Here is an 18,271-nt window from a genome sequence, read left to right as displayed (position 1 = left end):
TCAAAATTGAGTAATTAGCTATGATACTTGGCAAATGTAATAGTACATGCAACGATTAGTTTGTGAAGTTATATTGACTCAATCTGCACAAAATAAAGTTATATTACTACTATAATTCATCAAATCAAGATGCCACAGGATGTAAAACTCATCCTGATTTCATAGATGTTAAAAAAATGTGCTTTAGGATTGATGAAATGTGAGGTAGGAACAGCAGTAGCAGCAACAACAGTTGTGACTATAGTTGTAATAGTAATACAAACATAGTATTTGCTATGTACCAGATGCATCTCTATGTCCCTTATGTATATAAACTCATTTAATCCTAATAACTTTATGAAGTATATATTATGATAATAATATTATATAATACATAGATTAACTATATAAAATTATATTAACATGTTAACATAATTGTATTTTAACTATAATATATGATATATTGTTATTATGTCATCATTACATAGATGAAAATACTTAGGCATGGAAAGATAAACTTGTTTATCCCTTTGAATTAGTGTTTTTGTGTTTCTTGGGTAAATGGTAGTGTGATTACTGGATCATAGGGTAGCTCCATTTTTAACTTTTTGAGGAAATTTCATACTGTTCATAAAGTGGCTGCACCAGTTTGCATTCCCACCAACAGAGCAAGAGGGTTCCCCTTTCTCTACATCCTTGCCAACACCTGTTGTTGCTTGTGTTTTTTATTTTGGCCATTCTCACAGCTGCGATACATGCACCCCTATCTTTATAGCAGCATTATTTACAATAGCCAATTATAGAAGAAGCCCAAGTGTCCATCGATAGATGAGTGGATAAAGATGTGGTGTATGTGTATATTATATATATTCCATTATATATATAATGGAATATTATTCAGCCATAAAAAAGAATGAAATCTTGCCATTTGCAATGACTTTTTGGAACTAGAGAGTATAATGCTAAGTGAAATGAGTCAGAGAAAAACAAATATTGTATAATTTTCCTCATACGTGGAATGTAAGAAACAAATGAGCAAAGAGAAAGAAAAGAGAGACAAACCAGAAAACAGACTCTTAACTCCAGAGAATACACTGATAGTTACTGGAGAGGGAGGCAGGGGGATGGGTGAAACAGGTGATGGGGATTGAGGAGTGCACTTGTCGAGATGAGCACTGGGTGACGTATAGAATTGTTGAATCACTATATTGTACACTCAAAACTAACAAAGCACTATATGTTAACTATACTGAAATTAAAATAACTTAATAAAAATTAGATGTAAAGCAACCTTAATAAAGTAAGATTTTTATGGAATCAAATTTTTAAAAACTTACTTAATGTCATCTGCTGATAAATGACAGTATTTTATCAAAACACACAAATTTTAATGTTTCATTGTCCTTGGTCATTTGTATATTTTGATTATTAACTATTCTTTTGAAGTTCTGAATTGCAAAAGGGCAAATGTACATTTTACAGCCCATTTCTGGAAAGAAAACTTATGAGAACTTATGCAGATATTGGGGCTACATAATCAAAGAAAACTCTCCTGGGCTGAAGGAGAGTGTAAATCTCTTCTGTTCTTGTTCTGGAAGAAGCAGGTATCTCAGTTTCAGAAAAATGAGCTAAATATACTCCTTGTTTCTTGAACCATGATACATCCAGTCTCATTTTATTATATTTTACTTTTTCTTTGTATCTTTTTCCCCCATGCCCTTCCCCCATAGTAGACCCCCATAATATATATCAAACAAGTATGATGTAATCATACTCGATGATGTCATATTGTCTGATATCTGTCCTTGGGTATTTTTGTGCCTGTGGAAAATGAATAGTGCTTTTCTTTTTGTTGCTTGTGATTTGTGTGTAGGTGTTTGCAGTTTTCATAAATGTTACTCTGTGATGGATCTTTCTCTTACTCAACACTATTTTCCACTTAACACTGTTTGAAGAACTATCCATATGTCTGTATGCAAATCTAAATCAGCTTTCTTTGTTTCTAAACCTATTTTTTGCCAGATTGTGCTATTACTATAGTTGCAGAATTAAATATTATGGATTGATGAAATTGAGTGTAAAAGAAAAGTACACTTACTATTTCCCTGAGAATAAAATTGATTGCTTTGGAAAGTTTTAATAAAGCAAGTTCCTGAATAAATTGCTGAATCAGGGATGAGCAAGATAATAGTAAAAAGTTGGAAAAAAAAGAAAAAAATATAGAACTTTGGTAGCTTTGCCAGTGTCATTCATTTTTCCCCCTCCTCTCCTTTATTTATTTTTAAAATAGATTTTATTTGAGAGAGAGAGAGAGAGAGAAAGAGTGCACAAGCGGGGGAGGCTGGGGGGAGAGGAAGAAGCAGACTCCCTGCTCAGCAGGGAGCTCGATGCCCAGATGCTGGCTGATCCCCAGGGTCCTGAGATCATAATTTGAACCAAAGGCAGAGGCTTCACCAACTGAGCCACCCAGGCGCCCCCTTCAAAGAAACAGAAATGGGAACTCAGAGATAATGTATTATGAATAAGGTTATGGAAGAAAGGAGAGGAGATGCTCCAATAATTTGACTTATTTCAAAGAAAAGTCTGTGGTCCTATATTAAAAGGTTGACCAATGAGTATACATTCATTCATTTAAATTGAAGTATAATGTTTCATTCATATCAGTTTCATTTTTTATGATTCTCTGCTTTAACTGACTTTGGAATTAACTGGACATTTCATTCTATTGCATCTATTTTTCATGATAGGATAAATATATGCAAACATTATAATTTTACATTTATTACAATCAAATGAAGAAACTTTAAAATATTAACTTACCATCGTTTTTGTGCAGTATCCTAGGGCAATTTCATAGTGAGTTTGATCTTTCTCTTGTAATATATTTGGGCCATATGATTCCACAACAATATACAGACCCATATTTTCTGGATAGACTATTTGAGTCCAAATGGACAGGTTCTGTCCCTTGTCCAAAAAGTAAAATATACTAAAAATATTATTATGAAATGCCACGTAGGGGCATTTTTCATTTATATTGAAGTTTACACTTAGTGATTCCAGTTTTAAAGGATATTCCCGTGGATATAGTGTGCCATTTTCAAAAACATATATGAGAAATATTTGACCAGAGGAATTCAATAAAATTAATGACTTCATTGTACTATTTGTCCATAAATGTAGTTTTATTGCATCTCTGATATTGATCTTGAAATAAAACATTATGTTGTTTTCCATTTTTACCACAACATTTCCATAATAATCTGGAAAAGAAGGGGAAAAGTTAGTGTTATCCTAAGTAACTATAAATCCATGGACTTTTAACCAAAATAATTTCTTTTGTAATAATGAAGGATTTATCTGTTTTGAGAAAAATTGGAGTGTGCAGGCACAAATCTGCAACTTTACATGATGCTGGAGAACTTCTCTCCCACTTCAGAGTAGAGATTTTTTTTTTTCCTGGATATATGTCTTTTATATAATTATATATATATATGATATCACTTTTAGATATAACATTATTTATATAAAAAAACTGGCATTAGTGCAATAATAATAGGCCTGCTTCTCCCTCTGCCTATGTCTCTGCCTCTCTCTCTCTCTGTGTCTCTTGTGAATGAAAAAATAAAATCTTTTAAAAAAAAATTCCCATCCTGACCATTGTTCTAATTTTTCTAGTATGTACGTCTTTCTGTTCTCAGTTTAGAAGGCATTTCCTCTGTGCAGACTTTCCTTATCTCATATATTTGGATTAGATGTCCCTCCCATGTGCTTTCCAGCATTCTCTCTTCTGCCTATCATGCTGCTTATTCAAACATTATTATTTTTTTAAAATTTATTTATTTATTTTAGAGAGAGTGTGAGAAGGTCAGGGGCAAAGGGAGACAAGCAGACTCCTTGCTGGGGAGGGAGCCTGCCATGAGGCTGGATCCTAGGACCCTGAAATTCTGACCTAAGCCCAAATCAGGAGTCAGATGCTTAACTGACTGAGTCACCTAGGCACCGTGTTTATTAAAACATGATTAAATGAATTTAGGATTAAATATGAAGATGAAATTTAGGGATGATTTTAAAATAATGAGATTAAAAACACTATATATAAAGGTTTCTGGATGCAGCTAATGCCATAGTGAGAAAAAATTATAGCCTTATGCTTCTTTGTAGTTTTAAATCCTTGGAAACAAGACTGAAAATAAATGAACTAATCATTTACCATTAGAAGCAGGCAACAAACAATAAAGTCACAAAAGGAAAGCACAAGTGAAGAATCAAGAGTGACAAAAGCAGAAATTAAGGAGTTAAATAGGAAGATTTGATAAACAGTTATTTTCAAAGGAAAACAAAACCAAAAAAATCATTAAAAAAAAGCAATATCTTTAAAAGGGGTGGGGTACAGAGAACATTATAAATGAGAAGGAGAATACTATTACAGATAACAAGCAATCTAAAAATTAAAATGGGAAGCTTTGCCAATAAGGTTTATTAGAAAATCCAGATAAAATGAGTGATTCTCCAAGGAAACACAAACTTCTAAAATTGACTAAAGAAGAGATGGAAGATTTGAATAGACCAATTAGAGAAAATAAAAATAATGAAGCACACAACATTCCTGGTTGAGAAGACCTAATATTACACACATGTAATCACCTATTCAATAAATATATATGGAATGCCTGGGCTACACAGTGTTCTAGATACCTGGGGGTGGGGAGATTTCACTAATGTATCTCTCCTGGGGGGATGTATCCTGTAATGTATCCTGGGGGGAGATACATTAGTGAAAAACCCAGAAAGATCTCTTTTTTGTGTAGCTTACATTCCTGTAGGAAAGGCAGTCAACAGACATGAAAATAAGTGAATTGTATGGTATATTAGAAGATTAAGGCCATCATCATCAAAACAACATAGAGCTAGTGCAGATAGAGAGTGGAACAAAATAGCCTAGAAAATGAACCTGGTTAACTTGAGTTAACCCTCTCCCCCTGCCCTTCTCTTTCAGAAGTCCAGATCAATTCATAGCAACATTTTTTTTTTAGGATCTTATTTTTAAAGAATCTCTATATCCACTGTGGGTATAGAGGAACTCATGGCCCTGAGATCAAAAGTCGCATATGCTTCTGAGCCAGCCAGGCACTCCATGGAAACTTTTTAATAGTGGGTTATTTGAGTAATGGAAATGCTGCAGGCCGAAGGCTTCTTTTTTTTTTAAGATTAAAAAAATTTTTTAAAAAACTTATTCATGAGAGAAGAGCGAGAGGAGAGAGAGAGGCAGAGACACAGGCAGAGGGAGAAGCAGGCTCCATGCAGGGAGCCCGACATGGGACTCGATTAGGTGTCTCCAGGATCAGCCCTGGGCTGCAGGCGGCGCTAAACCGCTGCGCCACCGGGCCTGCCCTGGCCGAAGGCTTTTAACATTGTCTTTCATATGCTTATGAACTGTTTAGACTTTTTATTTCAGTGTTTCCAAATGGCCTTCAGTGCAACATTCAGCTTTTAAGGTCCCTCTAAAATCTATTCCCAGTTGATTATTCTAACCTTATCTCCTTATCACTATGGCCAGTGGCCTTTTAAAAACACAAATATGATTCTGCTTCTCTTTTGCTCAAAACTCTTTAGAACTCCCTATACAAGCCTTAGAAGGTTCAATTTCTTGACATGGCTTATGAGGACTTTTATAACCTGAACTTTATTTCTCCAGGAGAGATTTCTCCTTTTTCTCTGGAGAATTCTGTTTCACCAATGGATTCTTTTTCTTTTTCTTTCTTTCTTTCTTCTTTCTTTCTCTTTCTTTCTTTCTTTCTTTCTTTCTTTCTTTCTTTCTTTCTTTCTTTCTTTCTTTCTTCTTTCTTTCTTTCTTCTTTCTTTCTTTCTTTCTTTCTTTCTTTTTTCTTTCTTTCTTTCTCTCTCTCCTTCTTTCTTTTTCTTTCTTTCAAAGATTTTATTTATTTATTCATGACAGACACAGAGAGAGAGAGAGAGAGATGCAGAGACACAGGCAGAGGGAGAAGCAGGCTCCATGCAGGGAGCCTGACGTCGGACTCGATCCCGGATCTCCAGGATCACACCCTGGGCTGAAGGCAGCACTAAACCTCTGGGCCACCGGGGCTGCCCCTGGATTGTCTTTCAAGGCCTGGATTGTACCCTGTTGTCTCTGAGTCATTGGGCACACCATCCCTACTGTTGTTTTCACTGCCTAACTAACCTCTACCCATTCAGCAGGCCTCAGCTTAGACAGCACTTTTTCAAGGAAGCCTTTTGTTCCCCTCTGTCCCCCAGGTTTGGGTAAGGTACTCCATCTGTGTGCCTCTGTGGCACCTGATATTAGCTCTGTCATAGCATTAGCCATGTTGCTTTATGTGTTTGTCTTTATCCTCTGCAATTTTGTAAACTCTTAAGGGGTAGAAATTCCTGGACACCTGAGTGGCTCAGCCAGTTAAGGGTCTAACTCTTGGTTTCGGTTCAGGTTGTGATTTTGGGGTTGTGAGATCAGCCCCATGTGGGGCTCCATGCTCAGTATAGAGTTTGCTTTAGAGTCTCCTGCCCTTTCCCCTGTGCTCATGCAAGCACATACACTCTCTCTCAAATAAATAAATAAATCTTAAAAAAAAGAAGAAGAAAGAGTGGGAATTATGTCCAATTTCCATGCTATCTCCACCTCCCAGCAGAGCATGTTCAATGAATAGTTACTCATTCATTTATTAAAAAAAGGGCCTATTATATGTTATTCTAGACACTGTGAGTAAAGCGGCAAATATAACAAAGTCACACAGAGCTTGTTTTTTGGTGGAAAATCCGGCTACTGAATAAGCACACATGTAGTTTGTTGGGTAATGAGAAGCATTGTGAACAAAATAAGGAAGTGTAAGGAACAGAGCATGGGAGCTAGAGCAGAGTCAGGGAAGAGCTCTCTGATCAGGTGGCAATTGGACTTAAACCTGAATTAAGAGCAAGAGTCTTGTAGACATCAAAGTGAAGAATGTTTCTGGCATATGTAACAGTAGATATCCAAGGAACAGCAGAGCCCAGTCTGCAGCTAGGTAAACAGTGAACAGAGGGTTGAGTGATGAGAGATGACATCAGAGTCTGGAGCCACACCACATACTGTTTTTCAGGCCATGGTAAGTGTTTTAGATTTTATCCTGAGTGATAAAGGGAGCCAGGTGAGGTTTTCAGCAGAGATACAGAGTGATTTTGCATGTTTTCAAAGGCTCACTCTAGCAGCTAGGTGGACTCTAAACTGGTGGGGCTGGGAGTTTAAGGGTGGAGGCAGAGCACGTAAAAGGCTCTTGCATGTATGGGCTGGAGAGGACACTGGCTTGGACTGGAGTGGGAATGGTGGAAAGGGGTTAGGTTTTAGGTAGACTTTTTAGACAGAGCCAACAGGAACTGCCTATGGACTAGTGGGATGTGGAAGGGAAGGATTCAAGGATGAGATCAAGGGTTTTGTAGCTGGAAAGACTGGAAAAGGTGATATTTACTTATTAGGAAAGGACTAGGCAAGGAGCAGACGAATGGTCATGGCCAGAGGGCAGAGTGCATGTAAACAGAGCTCAGATGTCTGAAAACCAAACCCTGAGGTGCTTCTCTAGGAATCAGGAAGATGAAGGATCAGGGATCCCTGGGTGGCGCAGCGGTTTGGCGCCTGCCTTTGGCCCAGGGCGTGATCCTGGAGACCCGGGATCGAGTCCCACATCAGGCTCCCGGTGGGTGCATGGAGCCTGCTTCTCCCTCTGCCTGTGTCTCTGCCTCTCTCTCTCTCTCTCTGTGACTATCATAAATAAATAAAAAAATTAAAAAAAAAAAAAAAGGAAGATGAAGGATCAGGAAAATAGGCTGAGAAGGAACAGCTAGCAAAGTGGCAGGAAGGGCAAAAAAGAGACACCCTAGAAATAAGGTGGAAAAAAAAAGTATTTCAAGAGTCAGGCACGCTAAATGCCAGTTCATGGAAGATGGCTGAAAATAGGCCACTGTGTTAGCAAAGTGGAGGTCCTTAAAACCTTGACAAGAGCACTTCTTATGGAATATTTGATTAGAGTGGCTTCAAGAGAAAGGGAGGAAAGAGGAAAAAGTGAAACTAGGCAATATTTTTTAGAGTTTTATTGTAAAGGGGAGCATAAAAATCAACTGGTTGGGAATTGCTGGGTGATAGGTGTCAAGAAAGACATTATGCAGGGTGCCTGGGTAGCTCAGTTGGTTAAGTGTCCAACTCTTGATTTCAGCTCAGGTCTTGATCTCAGGGTCCTGGAATCAAGTCCTGAGTCAGGCTCTGGGCTCAGTGTGGAGTCTGTTTGTCCCTTTCTCTCTGTTCCTTCCCCCTGCTCATGCTCTTTCTTTGTAATTAGTAACAAATAGATAAACAAATCTTAAAAAGACATTATGAATTACAGTGACATTTCCTTTAAATTCCATGATTAGGACTATCTCCTAACCAGACTTTTTGAGGATCAAACTTCCTATTTCTTTGCATTGCCTATAATGTTTAGTATACTACCTTGGAAATAACAAGATCAAGAATAACTACTGTTAGCCGAAGGGTTACCATGCGCCCAGTTTAATCTAAGCATTTTACATACAATCCTTTATCCAATCGACACAGCCACCTTAATTCTAGATTAAGACTTGGAAAGATTCAATGACTTCCTCATGGATGTGAATATGGGTCCACTCAACTTGACAATACCTGCTATAGGTTGAATTGTGTCCCCTTAGAAAAGATGTTGGTGTTCTAATTCCTAGTACTACTTCAGAATGTGAACTTATTTGGAAATAGAATCATTACAGAGATAATTAGTTAAGATGTGGTCCCACTGGAGTAGGGTAGGCCCTCTGTCCTTGCAACAAGATGGCATGTGAGGACACAAAGAGAATGTTACATCGTGATGAAGGCAGAAGTTGGAATGAGGCAGTTGTAAGCCAAGGAATGGCAAGGTTTGCCAGCAAGCCACCAGAGGCTAGGAAGAAGCAATGAAAGACACCCCCTTTGGGTTTCAGAGGGAGTATGGCATTGCTGACACCTTGAATGTGTAGTCTAATCTCCAAAACTGAGACAATAGATTTCTGTTGTTTGAAGCCACCTAGTTTGTGGTAGCCCTAGGAAGCCCTAGGAAATGAAGACAACATCCTATCACCTTCTTCGCTGAAAATGTATGTGTAGGTTGCTTAGTTGGTATCTGCTGATAAACCAAAATGAATCTATGGGAAAAAACTAAAACTTGAGTTTGCCATTTCACTATGTGAGATCATAGTTAACCTTAGTAAAACTTAAAAGATATCCATTTTTAGGTGGTAAACAGTGCATCTTTACCTACCAAAAGCATCATATATTAGTGCATTTATAAATGTTACATCTTCATAAGGAAGATGTCTACTATAAACTCAAGAATAATTTTTGCAGAATGAGAATGGCTCACCCATGAAAATGTCATGAACAATGCTGTTATTTGACAATCTTGATAGATTTCCAAATTCTGTAGGTGTTTGTATAACTCCAGTCTCAGTGAAGTTGTGATAACAATAGTAGATCCTATGTTTATCCCGCAGTATTAATTCTGGCATTGCTGCATATATGAAATGCGGAGTTAAAAAACTGTCAATAGAGACATCTAAGGCAAAGTCTTGGTACACCCACTGTTCTGTATCTTCATTGTATATTACCACATAAATCGTTTTGTTGACTCTACATGTAGTGCAGTAATTTAATAATAAGGCGAGTTCCAATGGGTGTCCTGGATACTCAACATTGTGTATAGTCAGTGTAGCAGCTGGTGATATATTTAGAAGGTTTTTAAGTTTTTTGGTAGTTATTATTTTAACAAACTTAAGGAAAGTGTATCCGAGATAAACTTCATTTTCTGTCCAGATTGCCATACTACTTCTTCTTTTGGCCTGTAACAAAATTGAACATAATTAGAAAATCTTTGGTTTTAGGGATAGTTCTAACAATTCCAGTCTTCTCATTTGCTATATTTAAAATGTAGTAATTACTAAGGTCTAACTTTTAGTGTATTTCTGAATAATACTCCAGGCATTGAAATATACTACGTAGAGATATATATTCATAAATATAAATTATTTCAATAATTTTATTCTTTGATAAATTGTTTCCATCTGTAGAAATAATTCCCTTTTATTTATTTATTTTTAAATTTTTTATTTATTTATGATAGGCACACAGTGAGAGAGAGAGAGAGAGAGGCAGAGACCTAGGCAGAGGGAGAAGCAGGCTCCATGCACCGGAAGCCTGACGTGGGACTCGATCCCGGGTCTCCAGGATCGTGCCCTGGGCCAAAGGCAGGCGCCAAACTGCTGCACCACCCAGGGATCCCAATAATTCCCTTTTAAAGCCTCAGTGAATATCGGCCTTTTCTTTTCTCTCTTTTCTTTTCTTTTCTTCTCTATTTATCTACTCTGGTCAGGAGTGCGCCTTTGATGTTAACTATGGTCAAGATACACTACAAACACTGAGTTAATTTTGGAATTATAGTTTCCTTGGATATGAGATTAAGAGAAGACAGAACTGAAAACCTTAGATAACTCAATATCACCCTTTTATGAACATAGGCTGTTAGAGTGGAAGGCCACTGAAAGACTGCTATGTCTGAAATTCAGTGGGCCTCATTTCACTGAGAGAGCCAAGGTTCCCCCTGTCTCCTCTTCCCAACTGATTCTAATACTTAGAGATTTTTACTTATTATATAACTTCTATGTTCACAGCAATTAAAAGGAATCTCTTCAGCACATCTTGTCTCCTTAAGTTTATGTAATGTACAAATATTTAGTATTGGATATATTCAGGATGTAGACAGGTATCAAACCAGTAACCAGAGAAACAGAGTATTTGCTAAAGAGTCATTTCAGCAAAAAGCCATTTTATCAAATGAAGATTCAATTTTTCTTTAAGATTTTTTTATTTATTCATGAGAGAGAGAGAGACAGAGACACAGGCAGAGGGAGAAGCAGGATCCATGCAGAAGCCTGAAGAGGGACTCCATCCCGGGACTCGATCCCAAGACTTGATCCTGGGACTCGATCCTGGGATTCCAGGATCATGCCCTGGGCCAAAGCAGGCACTGAATGACTGAACTACCCAGGGACCCCCTGAAGATTCAATTTAAAGTTTAGAGCTTATGTTGCTTTAAATGAGTGTGAAACAATCCTCGAAGAGGAAATATATTAGAAACAAAATGATGAGCCCTTCATAGAAAAGATTCATAGTTATTCCCATTCTTGGCAGAGGGATGAGAACCCATCATATATAGGACAGATGGGAATTCCAAGGAATGAATTTTTACCCACCCACAAACTTTCCCATAGATCTTCACTTAGTGCTTGGGTATAGTAAGCCAAAGATTTTTGGGACAAGGTGGGGAGCTAATAGAACCTCCTGAAACATTTGGGGCCTCTGCCAAATATAAAGCAGTAATCCTCTGAAGACAGGGAGGGGGGGCAGGCAGCAAGGCAGCAAAGTTGAGAGAAATCCAAATGCATTCTTGATTCTCAGCTACCATAGGCTGGGAGTGGGTAAGAGCTGAGAGAAACTCTCCCTCTGACACATGGTTGGCCTTTACAGAGTGTAAAGAGTCTCCCTGCCATGACTTGGGGCAGGGAAGCAGGAGAGAGAGATAGAGAGATCTCCCAATGCAGAAAAATCCAGAGCAAGATGAGAGAGGAAAGAGAATCCCTTAGTAATCAAAAAGCTGGTGGTGAGGCTGTAGAGCAAAGACAACTCTCCTTGGGTTTGGAAAGGTGGTGGCCAGTTGTAAAGTATGAAGAGATCTCTGGGATCTTGTCAGTGCTAAGAGCCCAAGCACGGCTAAAGAAAAAACAACTCATAAAAATGCTGAAGGACTTAATAGAAAAGATGGGCAACATGAGGGCAGACATGGGAAATTTCAGCTGAGATAAATGATAAAAAAGAACAAAGTGAAAATGCAACATATGAAAAAGTATGATATCAGGAATAAAAAATTATTCAATGGATTCAAGAGTAAAGTAGGAAAAGCCTAGGAGTAGAGAACTTAAAGACAGGTTAATATATAAACTAAAATACAAAGAAAGAGGTAGGGTAAAAAAAAAAATGAACAGATTGTCTGAGATCTGTGGGACAATATTAAATGGCACCACGTATGTGTCTTTAAACTCTTAGAAGGAGAAGAAAAACAGAATGGTGCAGAAGAAATATTTGAAGAGATAATGTCCAAGAACACCCCTAAATTAATGAATGACATAATCCCAGAACCCAAGAAGCTCAGCTGAACTACAAACAGGATACATACAAATGAAATCATACCTAATCACATAATAAAAGTGCTGAAAACCAAAGATAAAGAGCAAATTCTGAAGGTGGCTACAGATAAAAAGACATATTGTATATATGAGAACAATGGCATGAATAGTGGCTGACTTCTTACCAAAAATGATGAGGCTATGGCCTCTTAGATAATGGAATGATGTTTTTATAAATTGCTTTACAAACAACAAAAAACATCTGTCAACCTATCATTCTGTATTCAGTGAAAAATGTCCTTCAAAAATGAAGGTAAAAATAAAGACACTTTTATGCAGACGAATGCTGAGAAAACTTGTTATACAAGAAAATTCAAAGACCCTGTTCAGGCTGAAGGGAAAGGAGTTCAGGAAGAACTCTGGATATGCAAACAGAAATAAAGCATACCCAGGAGGATACATATATACACACAATGTATATACATATATGTGTGTGTATATGTATATATATGACTTATTTTGTATATGTATATATGACTTATTTTGGTATCAGTTGATATTTACATGCCTATATATCTTTATGACAATTGATATTTTTTTAAAAAGATTTATTTATTTATTTGAGAGAGAGAGAGAGAGAATGAGTGAGAGTGACAGAGGAAGAGGGAGAGAGAATCTCAAGCAGATTCCTCACTAAGCAGGGAGCCTGACACAGGTCTCAATCTCATGATACTGAGATTACAACCTGAGCTGAAACCAAGGGTTGGACACTTAACTGACTGCACCACCCAGGTGCCCCATATAAGAACTGACCTTTTAAAGCAAAAATATTAACACATTTTGATATTTATAGCCTATTTAGAAGTAAAATATGAGAGAAGAGTACAAATGGTGGGTGGATATAAATGAAATCACACAGATAAAAGTTTCTTAACACTGTTGAGATGTATGTATTATTTGAAATTAGACTCTGATAAATTAATGATTATGGTATAGCCAAGTGCAACCAATAAAAAATAGTTTGGAATAAAAAAGAATCATCACAGTAAAAAACACAGAGATACTGAAAAATATATGATTATTTCAGAAGACAAGAAAAGAGAAACAAAAGAACAAGTGAGGTTAATAGAAAACAATTGCCAAGATGGTAGACCTAACTCCATCCATAGCAATAGTTATGTTGAATCTAAATGGACAGAAAGCTTTAATTTTAAGGCACATGTTGTCATCCTGGAGAAGAAGCAAGACTCTGCAGTTTATAAGAAACATAAAGTCACATACATATTGATAGTAAAAGGATCAAAAACAACCATGCACCATAAGGCATGAAACAAGACAGCCTAGTGCATACCCTCTAAAAAAGTTCAGATAGGAAAAGATTGAACATTGGGTGACGGGCACTTAGGAGGGCACTTGATGGGATGAGCACTGGGTGTTATATTACATGTTGGCAAATCAACTTCAATAAAAAATTAAAAAGATTGAACACACCAAAAATTGGTGAGATATGGAACTAAATGAAAAAAGCTGCTTTAAATATTTTATGTCTAGCTTTATAATAAATTCTGATACATGATAGAAGAAATACTTTGCTACTCCATCTGCTTCCAACCCTCATCTCTTTACTCTTTCATGTATTTTAGAATCAGCATATTGAACTCCACAAAGTAACATTGTGATTTTGATTGGAATTGCAACAAGTCTATAGATAAATCTGGGAAGAATTTAAAAGCTTATAATATTCTGTATTATAATCCATGAACATGATATAGCTATTTATTTATTCAGATCTTCATTAATATATTTTTTAAGGATTTTATTTATTTATTCATGAGAGACACAGAGAGAAAGAGAGGCAGAGACACAGGCAGAGGGAGAAGCAAGCTCCCTGCAGGGAGCCTGATGTGGGACTCGGTCCCAGGTCTCCAGGATCAGGCCCAGGGCTGAAGGCAAACGCTAAACCGCTGAGCCACCCGGGCTGCCCTTCATTAATATTTTTGATAATTATTTTTTATCTCAAACAAGATCTCAGGCGTTTTTAGTGGCATTTATTTTTAGGTATCTGTAATTTTTTTGTTTTATCTTGAATTTCCATATGACTTTTAGAATCAGCTTCTCAATTTCTTTTGTATAATGGCTGCCCATTGGGATTTTAACTGATGTGTGCTGAATTTCTCAAGCATAGACATCTCACCATTAACAGATCTCTCCATTTAAGTCTTTTATTTCACTCAGTAATGTTTTGTGGCCTCTGTATGTGTGTGTGTGTGTGTGCACGTGTGAAGTATATGTGTGATGTCTGTGGTATGTGTGTGTGATATGATTTCTTTTAAGTCTTAATTTAAATTCCAGTTAGCTTCAGGTGTATGATATCTTCCATGCATCACCTGGTGCTCATCATGACAAGTGCACTTCTCAGTCGTCATCATTTATTTCCCCCACTCCCCCTCCCAACTCCCCTCTGGTGACCATCAATGTATTCCCTGTAGTTAGGAGTCTGCTCCTTGGTTTACCTGTCTTTTCTTCCCCACTTTACTCTCCCAGTACCTGGTACTTTTGATTGGATAAGAGAAATTGTGACTATTACCTTGCTGAGTGCTGAATATTCTTAATAAATACTCGAGTTTTTTTCTGAGATTTAATTAAGTTACTGGGAAACAGTTGGGTCCCTTTGGGTCTTGTTTTTAAGATTTGTTCAATAGGACCAGAGAAGCATTTGGTTTGATGAAATTTATTCCTCAGTACTGAGGCCAGACCTTTAGAGCACTCTACCCGACCTCCCATGAATCACTATGAGCATTTTCAATTTGGCTGGTTAGAAGAGGTACCATTCCTATCCCTGTGTAAGTTATAAATTCTATTGCCTAGTCCCTTCAGCTATCTTCCAGATTGGACAGTTTCCCCCAGATTGGACAGTTTCCTCACATACATACACTTATTAGTACTCTGCTGAATACACATGGGGAACCCTTTGCACATATCCAGAATTGTATGTGCAGTTCTTTCATCTCTGATATTCTGCTTTGCAAACTCTGGCCACCTTGTTCTCGCCTCTCAGTTCCACTTCCCGAACTCAGGGAATCTGCTAGACTCTGCCTGAGTTTCCTGTGTCCTCGTTCCATGATCTGGGAACTTTCTTAGGACTTTAATCTGGGACAATTGCAGGGCTCATCTTGATATACAATGTCTTGAGAGGCACTGTTTCATACATTCTGTTCAGTTTTTTTGTTTTTATATATTATTCAGGAAGGTAAATATATAGTCCCTACTTTTTAACTTCATCTTGACCAGAAGTGGAAGTTTCTAATATAATCATTTAATGCTATAAATTTCCCTCTAAGAACTGCTTTAGCAGCATCCCATAAAATTGGATACCTTATACTCTTATTTATATTCAGTTAAAAGACTTTCTAATTTCCCTTGAAATATCTTATTTAACACAAATTATTTAGAGGTGTATTGTTTAATTTCCAAGGATTGGGGTATTTCCAGATAGAGTTCTGTTTTTGACTTCTAGTTTAATTCCATTGTGTTTAGAGAACATTCTTTCAAATTTGCTGAGGTTTACTCAATGACTCTGTATATGGTCTATCTTGATAAATGTTCCATGAACACTTGCCAAGAAATGTATTCTGCTGCTGTTGGGTAGACTGTTCTATGCATTTTAATTAGATTCAGTGAGCTGCTCAGTTCTTCTATACCCCTGCCTATTTTCTGCTATTCTATTTTCAACTGTAATTACAGACTTGTTCATTTCAACTTCAATTCCATCAGTTTTGATATAGTTTTAAAATGTTGTATTTTGATTTTCAGTTAAATATTATTTCTAATTCCCTTAAAACTGTCTTTGTTCAGAGTTATTTAGATGTGTATTTGTGAATTTTCAAATACCTGAGGGCTTTGTACATATCTTTTTTTTTTTTATTTATTTATGATAGTCACAGAGAGAGAGAGAGAGAGAGAGGCAGAGACACAGGCAGAGGGAGAAGCAGGCTCCATGCACCGGGAGCCCGACATGGGACTCGATCCCAGGTCTCCAGGATTGCACCCTGGGCCAAAGGCAGGCGCCAAACCGCTGTGCCACCCAGGGATCCCCATATCTTTTTTAAAAAAATTGATTTCTAGTTTAATTCTGTTAAGATCAGAGAACATACTTTGACTTCTATTCTTTTAAATATGTTAAAGTTTGTTTTAGGTTCCAAAATATCGTCTATCTTAGTTAATAGTCCATGTCTACTTGAAAAGTATGTACTTTCTGCAGTTGATAGGTAGAGTATGTTTTACAAATGTACTATTAGGTCAAGTTTGTTGATTACTTAGGAGTCAGTAAACTTTTTCTGGAAAGGGCCATACAGCAAATACTTTAGGTTTGGGGCCATATAACCTCTGTTGGAAATTTTCATCAGTGCTGTTGTAGTGCAAAAGTAGGCAGATATTATACATAAACAAATGAGAATGACTGTGTTTCAATACCATTTACAAAACCATTTACAAAAAAGGTGGCAAAGTGGATTTGACTGATGAGCAATAATTTTCTGATCCCTGCTGTAGTTTCTTTGTACATCCTTGTGATTTTGTCTCTACTTGTATGTTTTATCTATTCCTGAAGAAGGAGTGTGGACATCTTCCAAAAAATTTGTAGACTTATCTATTTCTTTTTTCCATTCAATTAATTTTGGTTCTTGTGTTTTGAAGATTTGTTGTTAGGTATGTCACATTTAGGATTTTTATGTCTTCTTGATGCATTGATCCTTTTATCATTATATAATGCCCCTTTTTATCCTGATTGTTTTCCTAGTTTATTTGATACTAACAAGCCATTCTATCTTTCCTGTAGTTAGTGTTTTCTTGATATATCCTTTTCTAATATTTTACTTTTAATTCAACGGCATCATTTTAAGTGGATTTCTCATAGAATGCATACAGTTTGATCTTTTTTAAAAAATCCAATTTATCCATTCTTCAGTAGATGGATACTTGAGCTTGTTTCCATAATTTGGCTATTGTAGATAATTCTGCTATAAACATTGGGGTGCATATATCCCTTTGAGTTAGTGTTCTTGTATTCTTTGGGTAAACAGTAGTGCAATTGCTGGATTATTAGATTTTTAACTTTTTGAGAAACCTCCATACTGTTTTCCAGATTGGCTGTACCAGTTTGTATTCCCACCAACAGTACAAGAGGGTTCCCTTTTCTCCACATCCTTGCCAATACCTGTTGTATCTTGTGTTGTTGACTTTACCCATTCTGATGGGTGTGAGATGCCACCTAATTGTAGTTTTGATTTGTATTTACCTGGTGATGAGTGATGTTTAGCATCTTTTCCTGTGTCTGTTGGCCATCTGCATGTGTTCTTTGGAAAAATGTTTATTTATGTCTTCTGCCTATTTTAAAATTGGATTATGCATTTTTGGGGTGTTGAGTTTTATGATTGATGAATGGATAAAGAAGTTGTGAGACACACACACACACACACACACATTAGAAATGGAACATTACTCAGCCATAAAAAAGAATTAAACCTTGCCATTTTCAACAATGTAGATGGAGCTAGAGAGTATTAGGCTAAGTGAAATTAGTCAGTCAGAGGAAGACAAGAACCATATAATTTCATTCATGTGTGGAATTTAAGAAACAAAACAAGTGAGCAAAGGGAAAGAAAAGAGAGAGAGAGAGAGGCAAACCACGAAATGGATTCTTACCTATAGAGAACTGATGGTTACCAGAGGGGAAGTGGGTGAAGTAAGTGATGAAGATTAAGAAATGCACCTGTGATGAGCACCAGGTGTTATATGGAAGGGCTGAATCACTATACTGCACACCTGGAACTAATATCACACTATATGTTAACTACTTGGAACTTAAGTAGGCTCCACATCTGTCCACAGTCTGGGGCTGGAACTCAGGACTCTGAGATCAAGACCTGAGCCAAGATCAAGAGTTGGAAGCTCAACTCACTGAGTCACCCAGGTGCCCCCAACTAACTGGAACTTCAAAAACTTAAAAAAAATCCAATTTGACAATTGATGCCTTTTAATTAGTGCTCTGGCCATTTAAATTTAATGA

The 18,271-nt window shown here is 36.9% G+C and overlaps 1 protein-coding gene across 5 annotated transcripts in view; it reads right to left on the bottom strand.

Moving 5' to 3' along the window:
• CATSPERE (catsper channel auxiliary subunit epsilon) overlaps positions 1 to 18,271 on the bottom strand; it is a 199,070-nt gene that overhangs the window by 64,287 nt on the left and 116,512 nt on the right. For all 5 annotated transcript variants that reach the window (XM_038542747.1, XM_038542744.1, XM_038542746.1 and 2 more), the window contains 2 exons: positions 9,390 to 9,864; positions 2,800 to 3,242 (listed from right to left, as the gene is read on the bottom strand). In XM_038542747.1, coding sequence (XP_038398675.1) covers positions 2,800 to 3,242; positions 9,390 to 9,864 — 918 coding nt within the window. The remainder of the gene's footprint in view (positions 1 to 2,799; positions 3,243 to 9,389; positions 9,865 to 18,271) is intronic.

Source organism: Canis lupus, chromosome 7 (assembly GCF_011100685.1).
Source record: "Canis lupus familiaris isolate Mischka breed German Shepherd chromosome 7, alternate assembly UU_Cfam_GSD_1.0, whole genome shotgun sequence".
Taxonomy (NCBI): Eukaryota; Metazoa; Chordata; class Mammalia; order Carnivora; family Canidae; genus Canis; species Canis lupus.
Note: the sequence above shows the minus strand (reverse complement) of the source record. Positions and strands in the feature narration are given on the sequence as shown.